The 20,642-nt window shown below is 33.4% G+C and overlaps 2 protein-coding genes across 17 annotated transcripts in view; both read right to left on the reverse strand.

Annotated features, from left to right (window-relative positions):
- Positions 1-2,697, reverse strand: part of LOC126870941 (DNA replication licensing factor Mcm3) — a 4,772-nt gene extending 2,075 nt beyond the window's left edge. The window contains exons 1-8 of one of the 3 annotated variants that reach the window (XM_050629174.1): positions 2,549-2,697; positions 1,860-2,171; positions 1,680-1,792; positions 1,364-1,572; positions 1,134-1,264; positions 821-1,059; positions 504-746; positions 56-419 (exon numbers count right to left, since the gene is read on the reverse strand). In XM_050629174.1, coding sequence (XP_050485131.1) covers positions 56-419; positions 504-746; positions 821-1,059; positions 1,134-1,264; positions 1,364-1,572; positions 1,680-1,792; positions 1,860-1,928 — 1,368 coding nt within the window. In that variant the 5' untranslated portion in view covers positions 1,929-2,171; positions 2,549-2,697. Of the gene's footprint in view, positions 1-55; positions 420-503; positions 747-820; positions 1,060-1,133; positions 1,265-1,363; positions 1,573-1,679; positions 1,793-1,859; positions 2,181-2,548 lie in introns of all 3 variants that reach the window. The other 2 variants (XM_050629175.1, XM_050629173.1) reach the window with 2 other exon arrangements.
- LOC126870944 (organic cation transporter protein-like) lies at positions 2,311-20,029 on the reverse strand. Of its 14 annotated transcripts, none has more exons than XM_050629184.1 (17): positions 14,783-14,931; positions 14,426-14,560; positions 11,903-12,068; positions 11,684-11,730; positions 11,366-11,557; positions 11,050-11,296; positions 10,812-10,966; positions 10,375-10,599; positions 5,260-5,834; positions 4,814-5,105; positions 4,459-4,717; positions 4,172-4,340; positions 3,846-4,079; positions 3,543-3,757; positions 3,272-3,453; positions 3,066-3,202; positions 2,311-2,983 (listed from the first exon to the last, which is right to left on the reverse strand). In XM_050629184.1, the coding sequence occupies exons 9-17, from the start codon at positions 5,400-5,402 to the stop codon at positions 2,866-2,868; spliced, it is 1,749 nt and encodes a 582-aa protein (XP_050485141.1). In that variant the 5' UTR covers positions 5,403-5,834; positions 10,375-10,599; positions 10,812-10,966; positions 11,050-11,296; positions 11,366-11,557; positions 11,684-11,730; positions 11,903-12,068; positions 14,426-14,560; positions 14,783-14,931; the 3' UTR covers positions 2,311-2,865. The 14 variants fall into 14 exon arrangements, with proteins under 14 accessions (XP_050485141.1, XP_050485139.1, XP_050485142.1 ...); XM_050629182.1 differs by having other exon boundaries at positions 11,903-12,872; XM_050629185.1 differs by lacking the exons at positions 14,426-14,560; positions 14,783-14,931 and adding an exon at positions 17,356-17,487 and having other exon boundaries at positions 11,903-12,872.
- Between the last annotated feature and the right edge of the window lie 613 nt (positions 20,030-20,642).

Genomic DNA, 20,642 nt, shown 5'->3' on the forward strand with positions numbered 1-20,642 from the left:
TATATGTATAAACAAATACATATTAATTTATATTAATGAATATAACGCGATTTACTCTTCCATAAACTGGATTTGCAGCTGCCAGTACTGAACATCTTGCATTTAAGCTAACATGTATTCCAGCTTTAGCAATTGTTACTTTTCCTTGTTCCATCACTTCATGAATAGCTGTTCTGTCAATATCTGACATTTTATCAAATTCATCTATACAAATAATTCCGCGATCCGCTAATACCATAGCCCCAGCTTCAAGCCGACGTTCTCCTGTCTCATTATCTATAGTAACTGCGGCTGTTAAACCCACACCAGATGATCCTCTGCCAGTAGTTGGTATTGCTCTTGGAGCTGTACACAAAACGTAGCGCAAAAGCTGCGACTTTGCAACAGATGGATCACCAATGAGCAAAACATTAATATCTCTAATAAAGGAATTAAATATTAAATCTTATTTAAATTCAATTTAGAAAATTTACTTGCTATGCATATAGCTTAATGTTCCTTACCCTCTTAATCTTGTACCATTAGGTAATAATTTCTCAACACCACCAAGTAATAAACATAAAATTGCTTTCTTCACGTAATCATGACCATGAATGGAAGGTGCTAGTGATCTAGCAAGTAGTTCAAAGATATTTTTACAAGGATTGTTTTTTGCAAGTTTTTTACATTTAGCAACATCATCATGAGAAATAGTTAAATTAGCTTCTTTGCTTAATTGCATGATATTGTTAGCAATTAAGATCGATCTGTAGAAGATAGTTTTTATATTTAAATAGATTTAAATGTTATTTTCAAAACTTATATTTATTAGTTGGCATACCTGAAAGTTCCTGTTGTATATCCTCCTTGTTTACCAGGTAGACATCTGAAGCTTCCAACAATCTGAACTCTGTCTCCAGGTTTACAAACATCTACTAAATCATTATCGCATACAACATCTATACTTCTTGGTAGCTGACCAGTTGGTGCTTTTTCTGGCATTTCTTGAATTGTTAATGTTTGATGATCTTTGTATGTAGAAAGACCAAATTCTGTTTCTAATGGATTACCATCTTCATCCTATATTTGCGAAATTAAAAATATAACATGAAATACTTATTTTACTTTTGAATGATGATATTATAAATAATTACTGTAGTTGGGTACACAGCAGACTGTGGAAATGCTTCAAATGAAGTGAAGTCAGTATATGTTCGTTCAATTACTGTATGTGTTACACTGCAATAATGAACACTTCTCACAACCTTTGGACGTACCAAGGAACCTAACAAAGTTTAAAACACATATTTTACAGAATCAAAATGTAATAATATTTACGCATAAAATTTATATATATAACATGATATAAAATTGTATAACTTACATTTTGTAACAATACCTTCTACGCACACCAAGTTACCTAAAAAGCGTGATGTGAGGGTTCTTGGTGTAACATGTTTATTTCCAAAACTTCCTTCAAATGCTATAAAAAAATCTATATTTTGTTTTGCATACTCTGTGTCAATGCTTGCAACAAATTGCTTTAATGCATTTTGGAAAGCTTGATGCTCTTCAAAAGAATTATTTAATAGACTATAAAAAAAATTGGAACCAATGTGGTATAAAATATTGTAAAATTAATATAATTAATCATACTTGAGAAACAAGATCAAGAATGAACAAAGTAGATTTATGCATACCTCGATGCACGAATAGGATTCTTTCTTCGTAAATCGTTAACATTTACATATAGTCTGCGATTGTTTTCTTCAATCATATTTTTAACAAGAGTAGTATAAATGCCTTGATCTTCCTAAGGAATAAGTAAGAAAAAGGATGAATAATATAGGGTTAAGAATTATAAAATTTTACAAACTTACCATATCATCTAAAAAATCCATATACTCTCTTTGTATCTCTTCTAATCTTTGATCTCGATCAATATCCATCTTTTCCGAATAATCTTACTGTTTTAACACAATATTATTTATAAATATTTTTACAAATATCTTGACGATTATAAAATTTGTATACACAAACACGACTGAATGCAACCGGTACACATTCGTAACAGTTTACGCGGGAAAACAAGAAAGTTGAGGCGTCTTCGATATACTTCAAAGAATCGATATTTTCCACATTTCGATACATTAACAAAATTTATTGCGCTTTCCAGCAGGTGTCAGCACAAGCTACAAAATCTAAAAATTTGAGATTTTATAAAATTGAACATTTTATTTTAAAACAGTAATACATCTAAAATATTAAAATGATTAAAATAGGAGGATGGGGTATGTGTTATATATTACTAATAATGAAATAAAGACATAATTAAAACGTCAAAGTCTTTGTATTTTTTATCTGCGATCTCGGCGCAGAAATATAATTATTTCCTGCGTGAGCTTTCGAAAGAAGCTTTTACAGGCTTATATTTCAAGGTCACTTAACATGTATGTAAACCACATTTAGAAATTAAAATAAATGATATATATGCTGGCAGAATTTTTATGTGCTATTAAATACAAAAGCTGTATATTACGTGTATGTATAAACATAAGGAAACTGCTACCTTCTTGCTTTCATTGTGTATTTTCCAGTAATTACGAAACAAGCTAAAAGTCTAAGTATACATTTCTTATCATCCTTTGATTTCACGTTTTGCATGTTTCGTTTGATTAAAAGCAATCTACATCATTGGTGATATAATTTGAAAGATAAATGTGATTTTGTTTTCTTTTTGTTTTGTTTTTGGTATTGCAGTATTGCAATGGGCACACTAAGATTAGTATACGTAAGACGCGTATACAAGGGTGCCTAAAATACAATCAGACAGGATTGAAGTATATACTTTGAGCATAACCGTTGTATTTTTTTCCTAATTTAACGTCATCCGTTTTGTTTCTCGTGAACACCGTTTTCTTGTGGTTTCAATGGTTTTATCACATCAACTTCGTTTAGTTGTTCTATATCTAGTTGTTGCTTTTTCTTCTTCTTCTCCGATTTCCTAAAATCATGGAAATGTGATAATAGGATTTTTTGATATTTTACCTTGAGAAATGTAAAAGAAGTGTCGTATATCAACATACTTTCCAAATAATTCGCCATCTTGTATAGATTCTGGGAGCTTCTTATTTAACGTCTCTGGAAGGAGTAACGACATAACTCCACCAAAAAGTACACACGATCCAAAAATAACAAATGGTAGAGGCATCCAGATTTCAGACTAGAAAATAGTATTTATCAAAAATAAATACATCATAAACATGATTAGGAAGTTAAAGTAATGAATTACCAAGTGAATGACATGTGGAGCAATTACTCCACCGATTCGAGCGAAAGTCGAGCTTGCTCCAAGACCGACATTTCGAATAACCGTAGGGAATTGTTCGGCAGTAAAAACGTAAATAGCACCATAAGATGATGTAATTGTGAGCTTACCGATCATCGCTAAACATATTACGAGCCACTGAGCATCTAAAAATATTCATAAATTAGAAAATATTAATAAATTTATTGATTAAAAAAACAATGCAATAAAATTTAATTTTTGTTTTGGTTCTAACCAGCAGGTACAAACAAGATTCCAAGTAATGCAAATCCTGCTATTAGCATGCAACCGCACAGGATGATCTTTCTTCCCCAACGATTCAATGTAAAGATTAAAAACGTGTATGCAGGTATTTCCACCAACCCGGATATGACGAAATTAACGTAATCGTTGCCACCAAGGTTGGACACATGCCAGGATAAACCATAATATGTGCCACTATTTACAAGCCTATTAATAAGGAAAGGATGATATATTTGCAAATACTATATGCCAAAAAGTACTGAAAAATCAGAAAGAAAATCAAAGTAAAGATTACCAATTGAAAAATAGTAGAATACTCTTTCTTCTCAAGTTTGGATACCGAAAAAGGTCAAATAACGATGGCTTTCTATAATCTGGTGTAGTTTCCTCGTTATTACTATTAAGAAGCGTATCCAGAGCTTCGCTCGGCATCTCTACGCCATTTTCTAAGGAAGCTCGTTGGAGGAGATCTTTCGCCTCTTGTACACGACCCTTTGTCAATAGCCAACGTGCGGATTCAGGAATGAACCTATAAAGTTTGTCACAACAATATTTAAAAAAATGAAGAAAAGAAAAATATATTTTGATTGAAAGCATTGAACAAAGAGATATTGATCTTACCACCAGTAGAGAAGAAACGCAATGCTAGGCACAGTGATAGCGATTTGTAGTATTCTCCAATCGGTTAGAAAATACGCAAAACCAGCAGTTAGAATATATCCAGTTGTGAAGAACAATTGGCAGCCGACCCCAGCTACCAAACGCTTCTTTGGTCCTACCATTTCCAAGGCTGAAAGGCAACGTTGTCGTTCTCATTGTCAGTATTATAACATCAAGCTATAATATTAAATAATAGTAGTGAAGAATATATGAGATTTATTAAATATACGAAATTCGTAAGACTTTACCTATTACATAGGCGACTAAAAAGACTCCACTAGTAGTGGAGCCAACTATTAACCTGAAGACAACGTAGGAAATATACTCGGGGGAAATTGCGACTAGTACACCACCGACCAACTGTATGACTAAAGACAGGAAGAAAATTGGTCTACGCCCAAACTTATCGGACAAACCACCGAAAATCATCGAGCCAAGCATGACTCCTACCATAAACAACGAATCCCCCGTAGCTCTCAACCATGACCTATCGCAAACTAAATTCCACTGGAAATAAAACGAGATAATTGTTTGTTAAAACGTTCGAAGGTATAGAAAATATTTGGGTTTATCATTTTAATGTCACGAAGACATGAAATATACCTCAGAAGTAGTAGTACTTTTATATTTGCTTCTATCATAAACGAACGTTTCACATGGCTTGTATCCTTGGGTGTTGAGACTATTCGGAGTTAATGGTTTTTCTCCGTGTATATTACCCGTTGACGTGTCGACGTACCTATTGATCGTTGTCTCATTAACGATATTGGGAAGATCCAGCATGTAGCATTGTAACAATTTTTCCTGCTCGTAACCCCCTGGATAACTCGTATTCAGTATGTGTGGCGGTAAAAAATATGTGGCATTCTCCGGATTTTCATGTGGTAACAGACATCTAGAACGAAAATTTATTTATGAAAATTCATTCTAGATATATAATTTATTATCCAAAGCGAGTTTTTAATCAATTTGAAAAACTCAGAGATATTGTTCTTTCAACAATATAAAAATATCAACAATCTATTTAAATTGCTAGAATAAGATTTTACCTAGCGTTCATTTTTGCGCTCAGGAAGACTCCAGCGATCTTATGGAAAGCACAGGATATCGCCGGTAGACAGAGCAACAGGTAGATTCTGCGTTGATATCGGCCGAACTCCCCCATTCGAAGTATAACATCGTCATACGCCATTTTTCCTTGATGCCTCTAATTCTTCTCCGTTTGCGCCTCCAAATCCCCGTAGTCCTTCTGCTCGGGGATACACTTCTAAAGTAACTTTTTTCTATCGTCGAATCCGTCTCGCCGGAAATAATGATTTCTCGCCTCAAGGAGGTCTTTAACCGTATCGCCGCTTCGATGAATCGAGTTACCGATTCATGAATTTTAATTTTGGAAAACCTCCCTCTATCCTTTCTTCTTTAGGAGAAGAGTGTAAGTCTATATTGGTGGACTATGTCATTTTTAATAAAATAGAAGTTATATCGAAGTCGTTGTCAATAAGACAGTCTTTAAGAGTACTTTTATCTAAGCAGACAGTTTCTTGAACGTGTCAATGATCTAACGAAAGTTTAGATTGACTGTGTTGGCTCGGATTTTGCTGCATGTAGATCTCCCACTTTCACCCTGAAATTTAGAAATTGAATAGATTTGTGAAATTAACTCGTGAACACGTTTAACAATAAAACAATTCAAATCGAAAAACAATTTCAATCGAGTTCAAATATCATTCAGGAAAAATTGCTTAATCATTTTTGCAGCGAAGCGTTGTAATTTGCCTAAAATTAGTTGGGCATTCAAGGACATCGAAGAACGATGTCTCGCCAAATTAGTTAGCTATTTTGGCATTCTGACTTCAATTTTTCCACTTTAATTATTCCCCGTTATATACATAAAAATCGATGAATGTATTTATTCCATTTATCTATATCGGTATTTGTATTAGTAAGTAAATAACAAAATTATAAAAAATGGAATAAACTAATATGATTTTGAACTACTAATTTGTCCTACACGATCTCCAATACGATCTTTACTGCGCTACAATTTTAGCAGAATTGTAGCGATAAAATTCACTGATATTACAATAAAGGCTCGTTAAAAATGCCCATTTCAATGACTGGTAGAAAATGTAGGAAATGCAGGCCATGAAACAATAGTTGGGAGCAAAATGCTTTGTATAAGGATAAAAATAATTTGTAACTCAAAGGATATGCAAATTGACTGGATAATCACGGAAACTATTCTCAAGGTAAGATATATACATATAAAATCGTTCTGCACGGTGTGCACAGTTAAGAATCATCAGGACATCGGGACCAACAGGCATCTCAATCAGATGGAGTACCTTGTAATGTTACACGATGCGATAAGTATTGCGATATGAGCTACACATTATCGAATCATTAACAATGTAAATGATTTAATATACACTTGCTTGGTTTTACCGGCTTGAATTCAACCTAACTACAGATAATCATCGGGATCGAATCCGACTAAAACATTTATACGAATATGTACTTGTATCTATCAGAAATATTTACGTAACGCGAAGATTACTGTGAATAATTCATCAGATAAAAATAACGAAAAATATGTGTCAAGTTGAACAAGAATGTTTAATGAATGATTTTCAAGATTGATAACGAATGTAGCATTATGTTAATAGCGAACAACATGAGATGACAAAATAAATATGTATGTGGTAATACAAAGCGGCAGAATAAACAAGTCGAAATTATGCAATGAAAGAAATGTTGTATGCTTGCTTGATATATATTACTTAAAATGGAACACTGTTTAAATGAGTATACGAATGTTTAATTTACGAGCTATATTGGAGTTTTGATGCCTATTTCAAACAGAATTTCTAAACTATCTTAAATATGCCGTAATCGTTGTATTATACGTATAGATATTGTAGAAAATCAGTATAATTCGTTCCTTTTTCTGGAAAGTAAACTTGCATGAGTGAATAGTTAAACTTTTAATTATAATCCTACTAATATAGTGAGTAAACGTTTCAAATTATATCTTGTTTCAATATCTCTTGAAAAGAAATAATGAACAATCGACTGACAATTGAGATAACGAGCAGGCCTATTTGAAGAAGATAGATATTTTTCTGCATAGTGACAAGGAAAACAATTACCGCTGATTGCAAGAGTGATCATCGTCAAAGGGGAGTCTCTTAATTTACAAGTATAAACTCGACTTTTATTTAAGTCGGTCTGTATGCTAATTGAAAAACAGTTTCTGAAATGATTGATAAAACCTGTACGCTATATTATAGTTCTATGTGGAAATTACATAAAAATAAATTCACGATCGAAAATCAGTAGATTTCATGTACGTAAATAGGTTGGATGTATTATGAAATATATGATATAATGCATAATATAATGTAATAGAATCATAGATGCGTGTATATGGATCTTATGCAATATCATTTAGACTTCCTGAAGAAAGTAAGTACACGTTGCCTCGCGTGTCAGGTTGAAGAATGACAGTGGACTAACTGTTCTGTATTTCCACTCAATGAAACTTATGAATTAAACGTATATACCTCGTGTGATCTTTACTACAGAAACATTTTTTATCTAAAAGATCCTTATACCAAAATTACGCTTATCTTACAATAAGCATTACTTTTTTGCCTCTAATTTAAATTAACAAGTAATTAACTAAATATTTTTTCTAAAAACTATACAAAACTATAAGAAGATAACGAATCTTCAGCAGCACTAACTTCGTTCCCTCTCATCTATTAATACTACCCTATCAGAAATAATACCTAAATAAAATTTAAAAAGATTACACAATCTCGTTGATTATCTTTCTAATATAACAAGATCTCTATAAAAGCCCTTCTCAGATTTTCATACAACTAAAATAAGTTCAAATCATGCATCTTCTAAAATTATTAAAAAATAATTTTCTTCCTAAATGTATCAACTTCAAAAGCATATTGCCTTATTTACAAGAGCCAAAAGAACATGATCAACGTACTTGTACACGTCACGTGCTATTATACTCTACAATATACGCTCTTATGCCTTATACATATTAAGTATCCTAATCGCATTTCAACCGGATACTCGCTAATTAAAAGTATCGTATATGTTTCCTCACGTAGTATGGTCACTGATATGGCAAGTTATCACACGTTTATTAAAGAAATCAGAGAGTGGTCGTTGGACGAACGAATACGAAGCAATCTTGCACGCACGAAGGCCGGACGACGACTGCCGGCGCTTTGGCCGATGCCGATGATACACAGGAACTCAAGTATATGACCCTTCCTCAGAGGTATAGCAGTGGCGCCGCAACCACCACCATCGACTGAACAAGTCTACCCTCCTCCTACCCTCACTTTTCTATCACGTTCACCGTTGCCATCCACCAGGACTCCCACCAGCTTTCTTCCACCCTCGGGAGTGCCATGGTCAACCATACCAAATGGTTGTCTGAATGTCGATGACTTGTTGCTCCCAAGGAAGATCGTGAAATAGAAGAAGTACCTTTAATTGTTGGTACTTTATAGTCTTCTTCCTTAAATATTTCTTTTCATAGGTAGCTGGAGATTTTACCTTTGACTTTCAATTTTCTCTGTATTTTCATATTTATCATTTTCTATACTCGATCTATATTTTACCTTTTTATAGTATTGGTATCTTTCGTGGTCAATTTTTCTCTATATTTTCACATTTGTTACTATCAATGCTTGAAACTTTCGATTCCTAATTTTTTATTTCGTCTCTTCCTGTTTCCATCCAATTATCTTTCATTGATGCTAAAAAGATTGAACTATATTACTGGTTAAAAATCCCTCATTCAACTCTCAGTACTGTTTTAAAGTTCGTTATCCTTAATTAAATTCGTTTCATCTCTGACCATTGAACCTCCAAATCTGTGTCTTTGACCTCACCAGAGGCTAAAAATTCTACTTCTAATTCTTTGTCTCGCTCGACTTCTCGAACTCATCCTGACCAAAGACCTGTTGCAAACCTGTTGCTCCTCGTTGAATCAGACGATTCACCGTGCCAAATTCATTTGGACAAGGTGGATGAACAGGAGAAATCAGCCAGCAATGTGCGGACAACATCGTTGGGATCATGTTGCTGGCGGAGGTTCGTTTGCTTTTTGCATTCCATCTTGGATTGATGTAGAGGTTCCTTTGGATCTTTTATTATCTAAATGCTTCTATCATATTAGAATAAAATATATAAACTATGTATCTTTCAAGAGGAAACAATTATAATTCTTAATAAACGAATAAAGTATTCAATTAGGTTTAGAATCATCTATATCGAAAGCTTGAAATAATTTTTGAAAAAAGAAAAATTGTGTCTAAATATCTGAAGGAGAATGATCATATCTCTGATCAGATCATCAAATGATCTATTTGCCATAAGCATCATTTAAAAATAAAATTCACATTTATTTCCGATCTATTATAAAGAGAAACATAGCAAGTAAATTCTACTACTACTCATACATGTGAATGCTTGAAGATGTAAACAGGAGACTATCTTCAAATAGATATTTCATACGTTAATGACCTAAGTAAATATTTAGATTATCTTCCTGTTGAAAACTTCAATGCCCACTGTATTATGTAAGAAGAGTTAAATATTACAACGACAGATCTCTGTATAAATATCTGCAAGAAAAAAATATTTCAAGAGAAACCAGTATTTACACCTTTTTAAAGATTCAAGAAGACACTTATTCATCACTACCATAAAAAATGCACTTGAATTGTGACCAAAATAATTGACGCATTTTTTCATGCCAACTCAACACACATAAAATACTAATAATCACAAAACTTGTAGCAACAATTAATTATCCTTATCTGGTAAAATCTTCTTCAACAATTAAGGAAACATATCATAATTAACCATTAATTTTATATGAAATAATCATTAAACACAAAAAGAGTACCAATGGTCACAAGCACACAGTGGAAAGCAACTAGAAAAGGTGCATATATCGTGCGGTCATAACTATGCGCATTGAGTCATGCCAGTTCTCAGGATGCAAACAGATCGCGTAGCGGCGAGTTGATAACACAACGAGCTGGGCGAATTGATGGTGCCGCGTGCGTGTAACGCGCTGGAAACGATGACAAGGTAAAAAGTGGTCGTTTGCATTCGCGGCATACCGCGGCAATTCAGTCGCGTGCTGAAGCAGGGCCTGATGTTCGTTCACGAAGAGGCTTAGGACCGTTGGAGAACGCAGCTCCTGCTGGAATTTAGGATCCTTCCAGAATAAAATCCCTTTAGAGATTTTCGAATATTTATGATTGCTCAAGAAGGTGCTGGTTGACCATTTGCTTTCGGGAATTAATCCGATAGAGCATGTTCCTTTTATTATCTCTCGATCCTCTCTGAAGAGAAAAGAGGTTTATTTTTGCCATAAGGCAGCACTCTACCCTAGACAATTACTTTTATCTATTATTACGGAATATAAAAAAAGAATCAGTAACTACGTAGATAAATATGTAGATACATATTTTTTAACTTGTAACCAAAATTTCAAATAATTGTCTTCAATAACACGGGAAATAGAATATCATCCGTTATGTAACTATTTTTAAACCTTCAAGACTAAAATACTCTCTTAGTCCTTCATTTTTTGTGTTTCTCTTCCTGATATGGAGAAATTTCTTCAGGGATGAAGTTGATGGTGCAAGATAGGTTTGAGGATCTCCAGTACACCGTGACCCGGTAGAAAAGTAAATAAATCGATGGAAACTGCAAGAAAATGTAAATTATTCAGGGTGCGTGGCGATGGGAGGCACGAAAAACATGGAGGACGAGGAGATCTTGTAAATTACGATTCTCCGGTGATCCTCGTGCGGACGATCTCCCTCGAAGGACGAGTACAAAAGAGGACCGAGACGCAGAGATGTAATTTACAACAGGTTTTCGTCCGTGGAAAAACATTGACGGGCATGACTGAAACGCACAGTCGTTCAGACGCCAGATTATATCCCGTAACATTAAGAACCATAACACTTTGTCTCGTCAGCGTAGATCTCACTCTCTCTTTCTCTGTTACACTTTGTCTACTCCATTTCGCGTCTGGTGCATTTAAAAGAAACGGATAATTGCACGTATTCTGCGCACTATAACCGGATGCTCGATAGTTACCCCAATTCTTTGTAAATTGCAATACCGCGGGACGAAATTGAAGTTATTATGCTGGAAGATATGGATGATGCCACAGTGGAACGCTTCTCCCGCTTGTTTCGCTTATACTACTTTATTTCTTTCAGAACTCTTGGGATGGATAGTATTCTCTTGATAATGTTCAACTATTGATCCATTCTACTGATAGCGAACCTAGTAAAGAGGTGGTTTTATCAATAACATTCAATAAATCTAAGTATTTAAGCTATACTACTTAATGCATATTACATATATTGTCATTCTGTGGGATTTATTTAAAACGTTTGTAATTTAACTTACTTCAAATAATGTAATATATTTTTTAGATTATTAATATAGAAATCGATCTGAAAAATAGATCGAATAGTTCAGAGACACACGATACTTATTAAAATAAGTTAAGATATTTTATTCTTTTACTTTAAATTATATATTTGATATTTTTTGTATATCATCTGGTAATGAATTAAAACATGATTATCAAATAATTTTACGTCTCTATCATTAAAAATTTTTCACCTCGATATATTTAGAACACAAGTAGATAGAATAAAAAGAGACTTTTGTTTCTTTCTCCTATCTGTTGGAATTGCCATCGTTCATTCGCCTATTCTCTCATCACGTTGGTTTATGATTCTCCCATTTTACGTTTATGATGAAACTTAAGGACTCGGGCGGCATATATCTGTGAAAAGAGTAATCAACCTTACGCTATCTATAAATAGAGTGTGTGCGTTTATGCGAGTTCGGAGCGACTGCCGAGAGGCTAGAGCGTGAAAGGGAGAAGTCGGGGTACAGGTGTATTTCCCGTCGAGTACGAATTGATTTGAGAAACATTATGCTCCAACCGACAACCGGTTTTCACATTGATTGCCCAGCAAATCGTAACTTTATCGTTCGTGCCCACGGACTTGCCGATATTTCTTTTCTTTATCTGCTTTCCTTCATCGTGAGAGCATTTTTCTATGATTATTTGTTGATAAAAGACTGCGTTTAAATTTTCTAATTGAAAAGCGTTCTAATATTAATATAGTATGACGCTAACACAAATAAATTTACATAAATTTTCGTCCTTTTGACATTTTGTTCCTTAAATGAAAATCATTGCTCTATGCTATTTTTTGACATTTTTTATACTTTGAAAATTAAAACCTTCTTAGGATGCTTCTGTGAAGATTTCAAAATAGAAATGAAGAATTCCTCTTTGACTAAGAGCGAAATATCTTCGCAGAAAACTAGTTATTTTTTGTGACGTAAAAATAATTGCTTCTAAATATTTAGAGGAATATTCATGGAATAAACAAGTGTAAAGTCCTTCTATACTTAACGTCGTCGTAGTAAAGCGCCGCTTGCTTATAAGCACGCAAAGTAGCAAAGCTTAGAGGAATTCTTGAAATGCTCTCTCAGAATAACTTGCATGTTGGTCATTTTATTCGAGTAGATGATTCTTTGTTTATTTTGAGAAGATCTTAATTAAGATTGCGGCTTTCTGGAATTAGAAAAAGCTGTTGAAATTCCTAAAATGGATGACACACAACATTCAGTGAACTTATCATAATGAATAATTGTTTATCCCAATTAAAAGTATAACTTAGTATTTATTTCCAAGAAAGAATTGTTTTCTGCAATGGAAACATTCTTTTACACCATATAGATTGTTTCACCAAACTGATCTCGAGTCGATAGCTTAATCGGCTGTATCACCAATGTTGGATGATTGGTCCGATGACAACCATTAATGGAAGATTCAGAACATCAAACATAAAAGTGTCTTACAACGACACTAGAACGCTATAACGGCTTTAATATCCGTATGAAGTTGAATTCGACATAGAGGTATGTTAACGCACAAAAGTATCTATTGCGGGATTAATGTCCCACTATTATTGTTGGGTCATGCATATTTATGCATTAATGCGAAATTCGAGTATACGAAAATGCATAGAATCCGTATTTAAAATATCCAAAGTAGAGTATTCCTTACAGTTTAATAGACGAGAGAAACCTCTATTTAAGTTTATAAAAATATGAATTTGCATAAATATTTGTAATTTAGTTACAAGTAATATAAGTATCATAGGTCAGAGATGGACTATGCAACAATTTGAACTAAAGTAGGTTACTTAATTTTAGGATACTAAATTTTAATTTGTACAAAGTCAAGTGGTAATTGATATTGATATTTGTAAACAAACATGCATTATAAAAAATACGATTTAGTTAGAACAATTCGACCAGTTGGTTTTGTTCGTGATAAGATAATCTTATCCTAAGCCTTGTTATGGTATATGATATCCAGTTACATATATTATAAATTTTGACAATGAATTTTGATCATTAACGTTTATTGTTTTTGACATTTCTTTTCTATCATGAAACTATTTCATACGTGTTCATTTTAGTAGTTACGTTGAAGATCTTTCTGAGATATTACCGTCTGCACGATAGATTCTAAGAGGCGCGTCATTGCTTAATCACTCACTACGCTCTTCAACTCGAATATTTAATCCTTACGGAGGAATATGAAACCATTTACAATTACGATCCTTCTAGAGATTTGATAAATAGGGTCATATAAATTCTTTTAGTAACAATCTTAATGCAACGGATAAACGTTTTCTTTTATCATAATTTTTTTTTTAATTTTTTAACCACATCATTTTTATCATAAATTCTAATTACTCATCGAAGTATCTAATAACACAGTAATTAGAGAATTATTAAAACGGTGTTTTGCTAAAACTAAGTTTTTCGGAATGCTATTTTCTGCAATAACCTTAATTAATTTTTAATGAATCAACAAAAGTATTCGTATTAATAAGTATCAGGTTAAAGAAATTTATCGTCAGTTATGTTATAACAAGTTAAAAGTCTATGTCCTTTATATCTATTCCTTTTATGGATTTTAGGAAAATGCAAGACAATTCCGATATTTCATAGAACAGCATTCTTTTTCCTGAAGGACCGACTAACTGAAATTATATAATTTTTTGCCAAGTTATCTCGATTGTTCACTCTGGTATACCTATTCCTCGCGCTTACCGACCGCCTCTTTTGGTCGCAGACACGAAGTTTTTCCTTTTTTTCCTTCCATAAAAATTCCAACGCTCATCCCTTCTACTCCTCTGTCACGCGCGTACAAAGTCATGACTTACATGGGCGCCGATAGAATTTCGTCTAAAATGGGGAAAATTAATAATTTTTCAAATCCACCATTAACTATCCCACAGAATTAACTTTATCATTTTTTATGAATCTTTAATCTTTTTTTTTTTGTACTTTAGTAAATGAATTTGACATAACTTTCTAGCTGTATACATTATAATAAAAATTATATAAGTTTATGAAATACAATGAAGATCTAGATAAAAATACAAGTATTATTGAAAATCCATCCACCTGATCAACATGCTGTTTCACACGGGATCGCAGCAACCACGCCTTCCCTTGACGCGTGATTCCACGACCCACGTGGATAGACATTCTCTTGGAACGCTCACATTTTACAGTTATCGCGCACCTTAGGGAAACGAATAATTTCCAATAGCGTCACTGCTTGCCTCAAGCAATGTGTTCTATGAAGGATGCGAATATAACTGGTTAAATTTTCCGTATTTATCAAAGGCAATGTTCTTGAACATTTTGGAACTGCATATTTCTCATTTAAGTTTAAAGATCCCATTTAACATAACATTTTTAGTTGCGCCAAACTTCAATGTTTCTACAAAAAAAGGTTCTAATTAAAACACAGAGATAAAAAACAATCTTCCATTGTCTTCTACCACTTATGAAAAAACGTATTTTTGTAAATATGATTTGTAAAATGGAACTCAGATAGAAAATTGTTTTATCTGTTAAATATTGTAAAGAGTATTATACTTCAGATGTTTCATATATTTTTGCATATTATGTGTTTTCTGTGCATTTTTGTACCTTCAAATTTCCCATACATGTATACAGATTCACAGTCTACTAATGACTATCTACAAACAATTCCATCGTTAATTAATCAAGTTTAGTAAAGAGGACAGTAAAGTAAACAAAATAAAGAAAAAAGGTGACACCTTGAAATCGTTATCGCGAGTCCAAGTGTTGATAGAAAGGGGCACAGCATCCTTGTTGAAGCAGAATGTAGAATTAGAAACTGGTGGTAAAAAATAATGTTAAAACGTCAGTGTGTCGGCGCCCATGGATGGCTACCCCCTTTTAGCTACTCCCATCGCCGTTGGAGGCCGAGAGAGCAGAGCTCGAGAGCGAACTCGAAGGCTATTTATAGTAGGGAGCGGCTTCTAGTTCCCACCGCGTGAAAAATCGCGACTGGTTTCCTGCGAGCCAGAGAGAAGGAAAGAGGAGAAGGGAAGTATTTAAACTTTGGAGGGAGGTAAATGAAAGGAGGGAAGAATGGGCGGTACGGAGAAAGAAGAAGGGGAGAGAAGGAGACAGAAGGAGACACAGGAAAGCGAGAGAAGGCGGCAGGTTCTGTCTGTATACTCGTCTTGACTCGCTTTCTCTTGTCCATTTGCCTCATTTTAAGCGTTCGCCCCGAAAGGCTTGAAAGCCCTGAAAGGCCGCTGTCCTTGCAAGGGCGCTCCCGTGAACTACACTCGCGGAGGAAGCAAGAAAGTCGCTGGAGGCGTTTGCATCCCCCTCTGAGAAATTTTAACGTAGAAATACAGACACCAAACTCAGGCTACTGGCGGGAAACTGGCCAGCCGAGTCATCCGTTTCATTAAATGCTCTCCGGGATCACTTGACTTCCCTTCAACTGAAGACTAGAGAGAAAGGATATAATAAGTCACATTTCCTATTTTCTTAATTTTTTACAGAGCAGCAGTTTTAAATTTCTATATTCTTTTGTGAATTAATTATACATTACCAATATTATCCTTTCTTCAAGTTTGAATATTTTTACAAATATTGCTCGTTATAATATTAAAATATTGAAAAGATCAATATATTATCAACAATTATACATAACAATTATCTTAACAATACTTTTAACTGAACCTAATAGATTCCTTAATTTCTAAATTTGATGTTACTCGATTCAAAAACTGAAACAAATGAAATGTAAAGTATTGAGTACTATATTATACTCTATTCTAAATAAAGAAACTATTAAAGATTCAAGGTAAACAACATTTCAGCTCTTATACGATGTTTTATATGGATGATTGACTTAACGTGAACGTTTCAAAACATTGGTGATATGTAGAGTCAACAATATTCGAAGGCCTAAGATTTTATGAAATCGTCTTCCTCATTAACATGTCTCTGTGTCAGAATATATATCCGTCGTCTATTCGCATACGAGATGAAGATCGTGCTTCCACAACTTTCCATATTCCATTTTATCCAATGTGCATTCCAACAATGTTTATCTTGGTTACGGGACAACAATATTCAGATGTTTAAGGAAATCCTCATCATTGTTATTGCAAATATTTACATAATTTTTGCTGCAAATATTCAGTGACTCATGTTCTGCAGCATAGAAAAGTGTAAGATTATAAATTGTATGATTAAATCTTAAGTTCTAGAGTGAATATTTGCATGGAGTTTACGTTTTCATCTGCAATATTTTCCCGCGTGTATTTTGTACTACGAGCATGCGCGTTGGTAAATTTGTTGAGCAGAAACTCGCGCATAGTTGGCATGCTAATGAACCAGATTGTTTCACAGAAATGATCAATGATATAATTACTCTTTTTGTACGAAACCTTCTGGCAATATTATTTTCTAATACGCAGAACGTGTGAACATATACCCTTCTTATGATTGAGGATTGCTTTCGCGATCGTTCATATGAACTTTTTATTAGTTGCTTAGCTGACCCGGCGTCGCGTCGACTGTCTGCCGGCCGGCCAAGTATGCACAGTTAATCGATAATGAACGTAAAAGCAGCGGTTCCACGACAAGTGAACCAATTTGTACTTCCCACTACACGCGAAACATATGTCAACCTTTTATACCTGTCTGTCTCTGTCATAGAATCGTAGATTTCCCAGCGAGTGGCAGCTAGTTCGGGGGCTCACGTCACACATTAAAACGTCAAAGCACTGAAAGCACACACTAACGAGAAAAGGACAGGTCGAAGACCCTATGATACTGAATATGTACTTTCCAAAGCCATCGAAAGATGGCGTTGTACACAATTTATGAATTATCGAATATCCATTTGATTTATAGTAACATTTTACATAATTAGAATGTTTTTTTAAACTTTATGTTACTTTACGCTCTGCGTTTTACTCGTATGAAAGAAAATATATGTATATTTTAAATATTTATAAAAATATAATTTATAATTCTAATGCATCATCGCTTCGAAAATGTTTGCAATGCATAAAAGTATTCATTCGTATATACGTTGTCAACTTTGTTCAATATGAGTTAACAAGAGCGAATCATATATTTGATCTATTGTACTTTGATATTGTGCATTATACTTGCACTTGACCTCTCGTCGAGTTTCATGCTCATGTACAGTTGAATATTGTTCATATGGGCGATATCGTTCGATAGTATTGGGAGAAATGCATGATTGCATTTGGAATGAAATGTTTGTTCGACATTTTTGAGTAACCAATTCAATCCCAAAAAGGGAAGGTTGTTTCATTCTAAAGGCAGCAAATATCTGTTAACTGCACTACATTGCAATGCGCATAAAATGTTGACCATAATAGTAACAAAGTATTGAACTATGTGCGCTATTCTTTAAATTACATTCATGCACAATCCTGCATACAAAACAGAAATGCGATTAGACGCATGATTCTAATGCATGTCACACAATTCAACTTGCTGATAATGTATGCTCTACAATAATGTGTCTTTCTTTTTAAAATATCTATTGTAAATAGCTGGATTAAAATTACTTTCATTATTTATTTTTTATTAATTTATATTACATACTTGAATTATGTTTACATTTCTACTGTCCTTCAAACTACTGCTTTATCAATTGAGAAATTATTAGAATAGCGTTCAGCATCGGATAGCAATTGGCTCTGTGGAGACATTAGTGTAGAAAAGAACAAAAAGAGCTTGGCACCAATAAAGTACGATCAATATAAATACAAAATCGATTAAACGTTATTTAATACTTCTAACAGCATTCGGAATCATCGAAACACCTGCTTTTTCCTTGTTTTGTGTAGGTTAGCGCACTTAACTATCCTCATGTCAATTGATAGATGCAATCCGTACTGTAATGCCTTAACGTCGAACTCTACCGGTTCTCTACTCGAAACGATTGGCATTGACTGGTGACAAATGCGTAATCACCTCGCATTAACAGTGTACATTCTGAATGGGACCACAGTCCGGTTGGGCGACAGCATTAAGTATAGAATCATAACGAGTGCTATAAAAAAATCATCTTCTTATGCTTTCTTTTATAAAGTTATGTACAGTATAAATAAATAAATAATTAATGTATAATAATATATAAATAGATCTTGGTACATATGTATGCATGTATAAATCCAATGGGAAATTTAAAATGTAACAATTATTAGTTTAACAATTTTTTATGATATCGAAATTAACTAATAGCAATACTGGTAGGCAAACAATTGATATAATAAAAATATATGTACATCGATAGTGTAAAATTTTTAAATTTGAATCGATGAAGAATGTTCAGTTTCTCCTAGAAATTGCATATCTTAATATTTTATTGAAATCGGAGTAGCTATTTAAAGATGATTGTTTGGATACCTTTTACTATTTCATTCCTAATTTTTTTTTTATATATCTTTGTATTTTTACTTCTCCTCCTTCACATACACACAGTTATATATTACTTCTATTTTTATATCTTTATCGCGGTAATAATATAATTAGACAGCGTCACTTAATATCATATAGATCTTGTGTTCAAATGGCAGGACGGGAATAGCAGCGAACATATTAATCACTGGTATTACAATCATTCGATCATTCTTGATACCATTTATAACATTTAAAAATCTGTTTGAAAATGTCACAGTACATAATTAAGTATATACATATAAAAAAATAATATTAATACAATAAAACTTACTTAAATTTTGGATCCAATGAAATTTTAATCGTCCCACGGTCATTGATTATATTACACGATACAACAATCAATCATATTGGATATATAACTATGTATATCATTTCGAACAGTACAAACATAAGACACATTTACTATTGGTATATTTCACAGATACAATTGCTATATAATTACATCGCTAAAAATCATGACACTTAGTAAGAAGCACATTTAAATATTTTGATTAACAATATCTATATCAGCACACTATAACGATCAAAGAGGATATTCGCGTGTATGATTGTTGTTATGATCGAATTTACGATTAATTATTTACAAACTATAAACATTCAGTTTTCCATAAAGATTCAGAAGGTATCGAGGATAGGAAACCTCGTTTATTCCGCGGAACAGTGTTCTCCATGTCAAGAGAGAGTTTTGTTTGTTGAAACCGATTCACTACAGTCCGTACTCGTTTTAACGTTCGCATGAGCTTAACTGACAATGAAATGAAGCTTTGTAATTTCCAGGTCGTGTTCACCTATCTAGAGTGGGCATGAAACAGATACAATCAAGGACGTGTTAAGCATAGGCTACTTGTAACTTCGTGTAATTCACATTACTCCTCATTGAACGAAAGTAGCGTATTTCGAACATGTAGAGGAGAAGGTGGCAACATGGAACCCTGTCGGTAAATTGAAATCTCACTTTAATACAATATTTCAGGCGTACATGTATTGGACAACAGTCTAATTATATTCGATTTAAGCACAAAACAACACAGCGGTAAAAGCGAAAAAATGTCAAATGTTTATTATTTATTTACCTTTACCTTAATATTAAATATTCAAATTCTTTCATATATTAGTCATTTCCAGTTGTTCAAAAGAAAAAAAAAGTAAGATTTCGTTATTCCTACTTTCTTCTCAATTTTGTATTTTGCATAGTTACTACATATTTCCTTTTCCTTCTTTGCAAATATCAATGAACCAATTGATTCTATACCTGTTTAAAAAAAGTAGTTGATGGTAATTAATAGGTTATTCATATTTCCGGTCTCGAGTATAACGATGTAAGATTATATTTTTAAACGAGTAAACAATATATTGATCGTTTGATGCAGTGTAATAACATCTGAACCATCGTGTAGAATTTTCTACTTAACCATTTTTGACCTGAACTTGTTCGTAAAATATTAGATTACTACCTTATTATTCTATCAGCTGAATCTATTGT

This window comes from Bombus huntii, chromosome 11 (assembly GCF_024542735.1).
Source record: "Bombus huntii isolate Logan2020A chromosome 11, iyBomHunt1.1, whole genome shotgun sequence".
Lineage (NCBI taxonomy): Eukaryota > Metazoa > Arthropoda > Insecta > Hymenoptera > Apidae > Bombus > Bombus huntii.

What these genes read in the sequence shown, in the direction of transcription:
- LOC126870944 (XM_050629190.1), bottom strand. Translation starts at nt 5,402, where the DNA reads ATGGCGTATGACGATGTTATACTTCGAATGGGGGAGTTCGGCCGATAT. An exon ending in AATCTTGTTTGTACCTGCTG is followed by an intron (nt 3,454 to 3,542) that starts GTTAGAACCAAA and finishes GAATATTTTTAG; the next exon opens with ATGCTCAGTGGCTCGTAATA. An exon ending in CTCCACATGTCATTCACTTG is followed by an intron (nt 3,203 to 3,271) that starts GTAATTCATTAC and finishes ACTATTTTCTAG; the next exon opens with TCTGAAATCTGGATGCCTCT.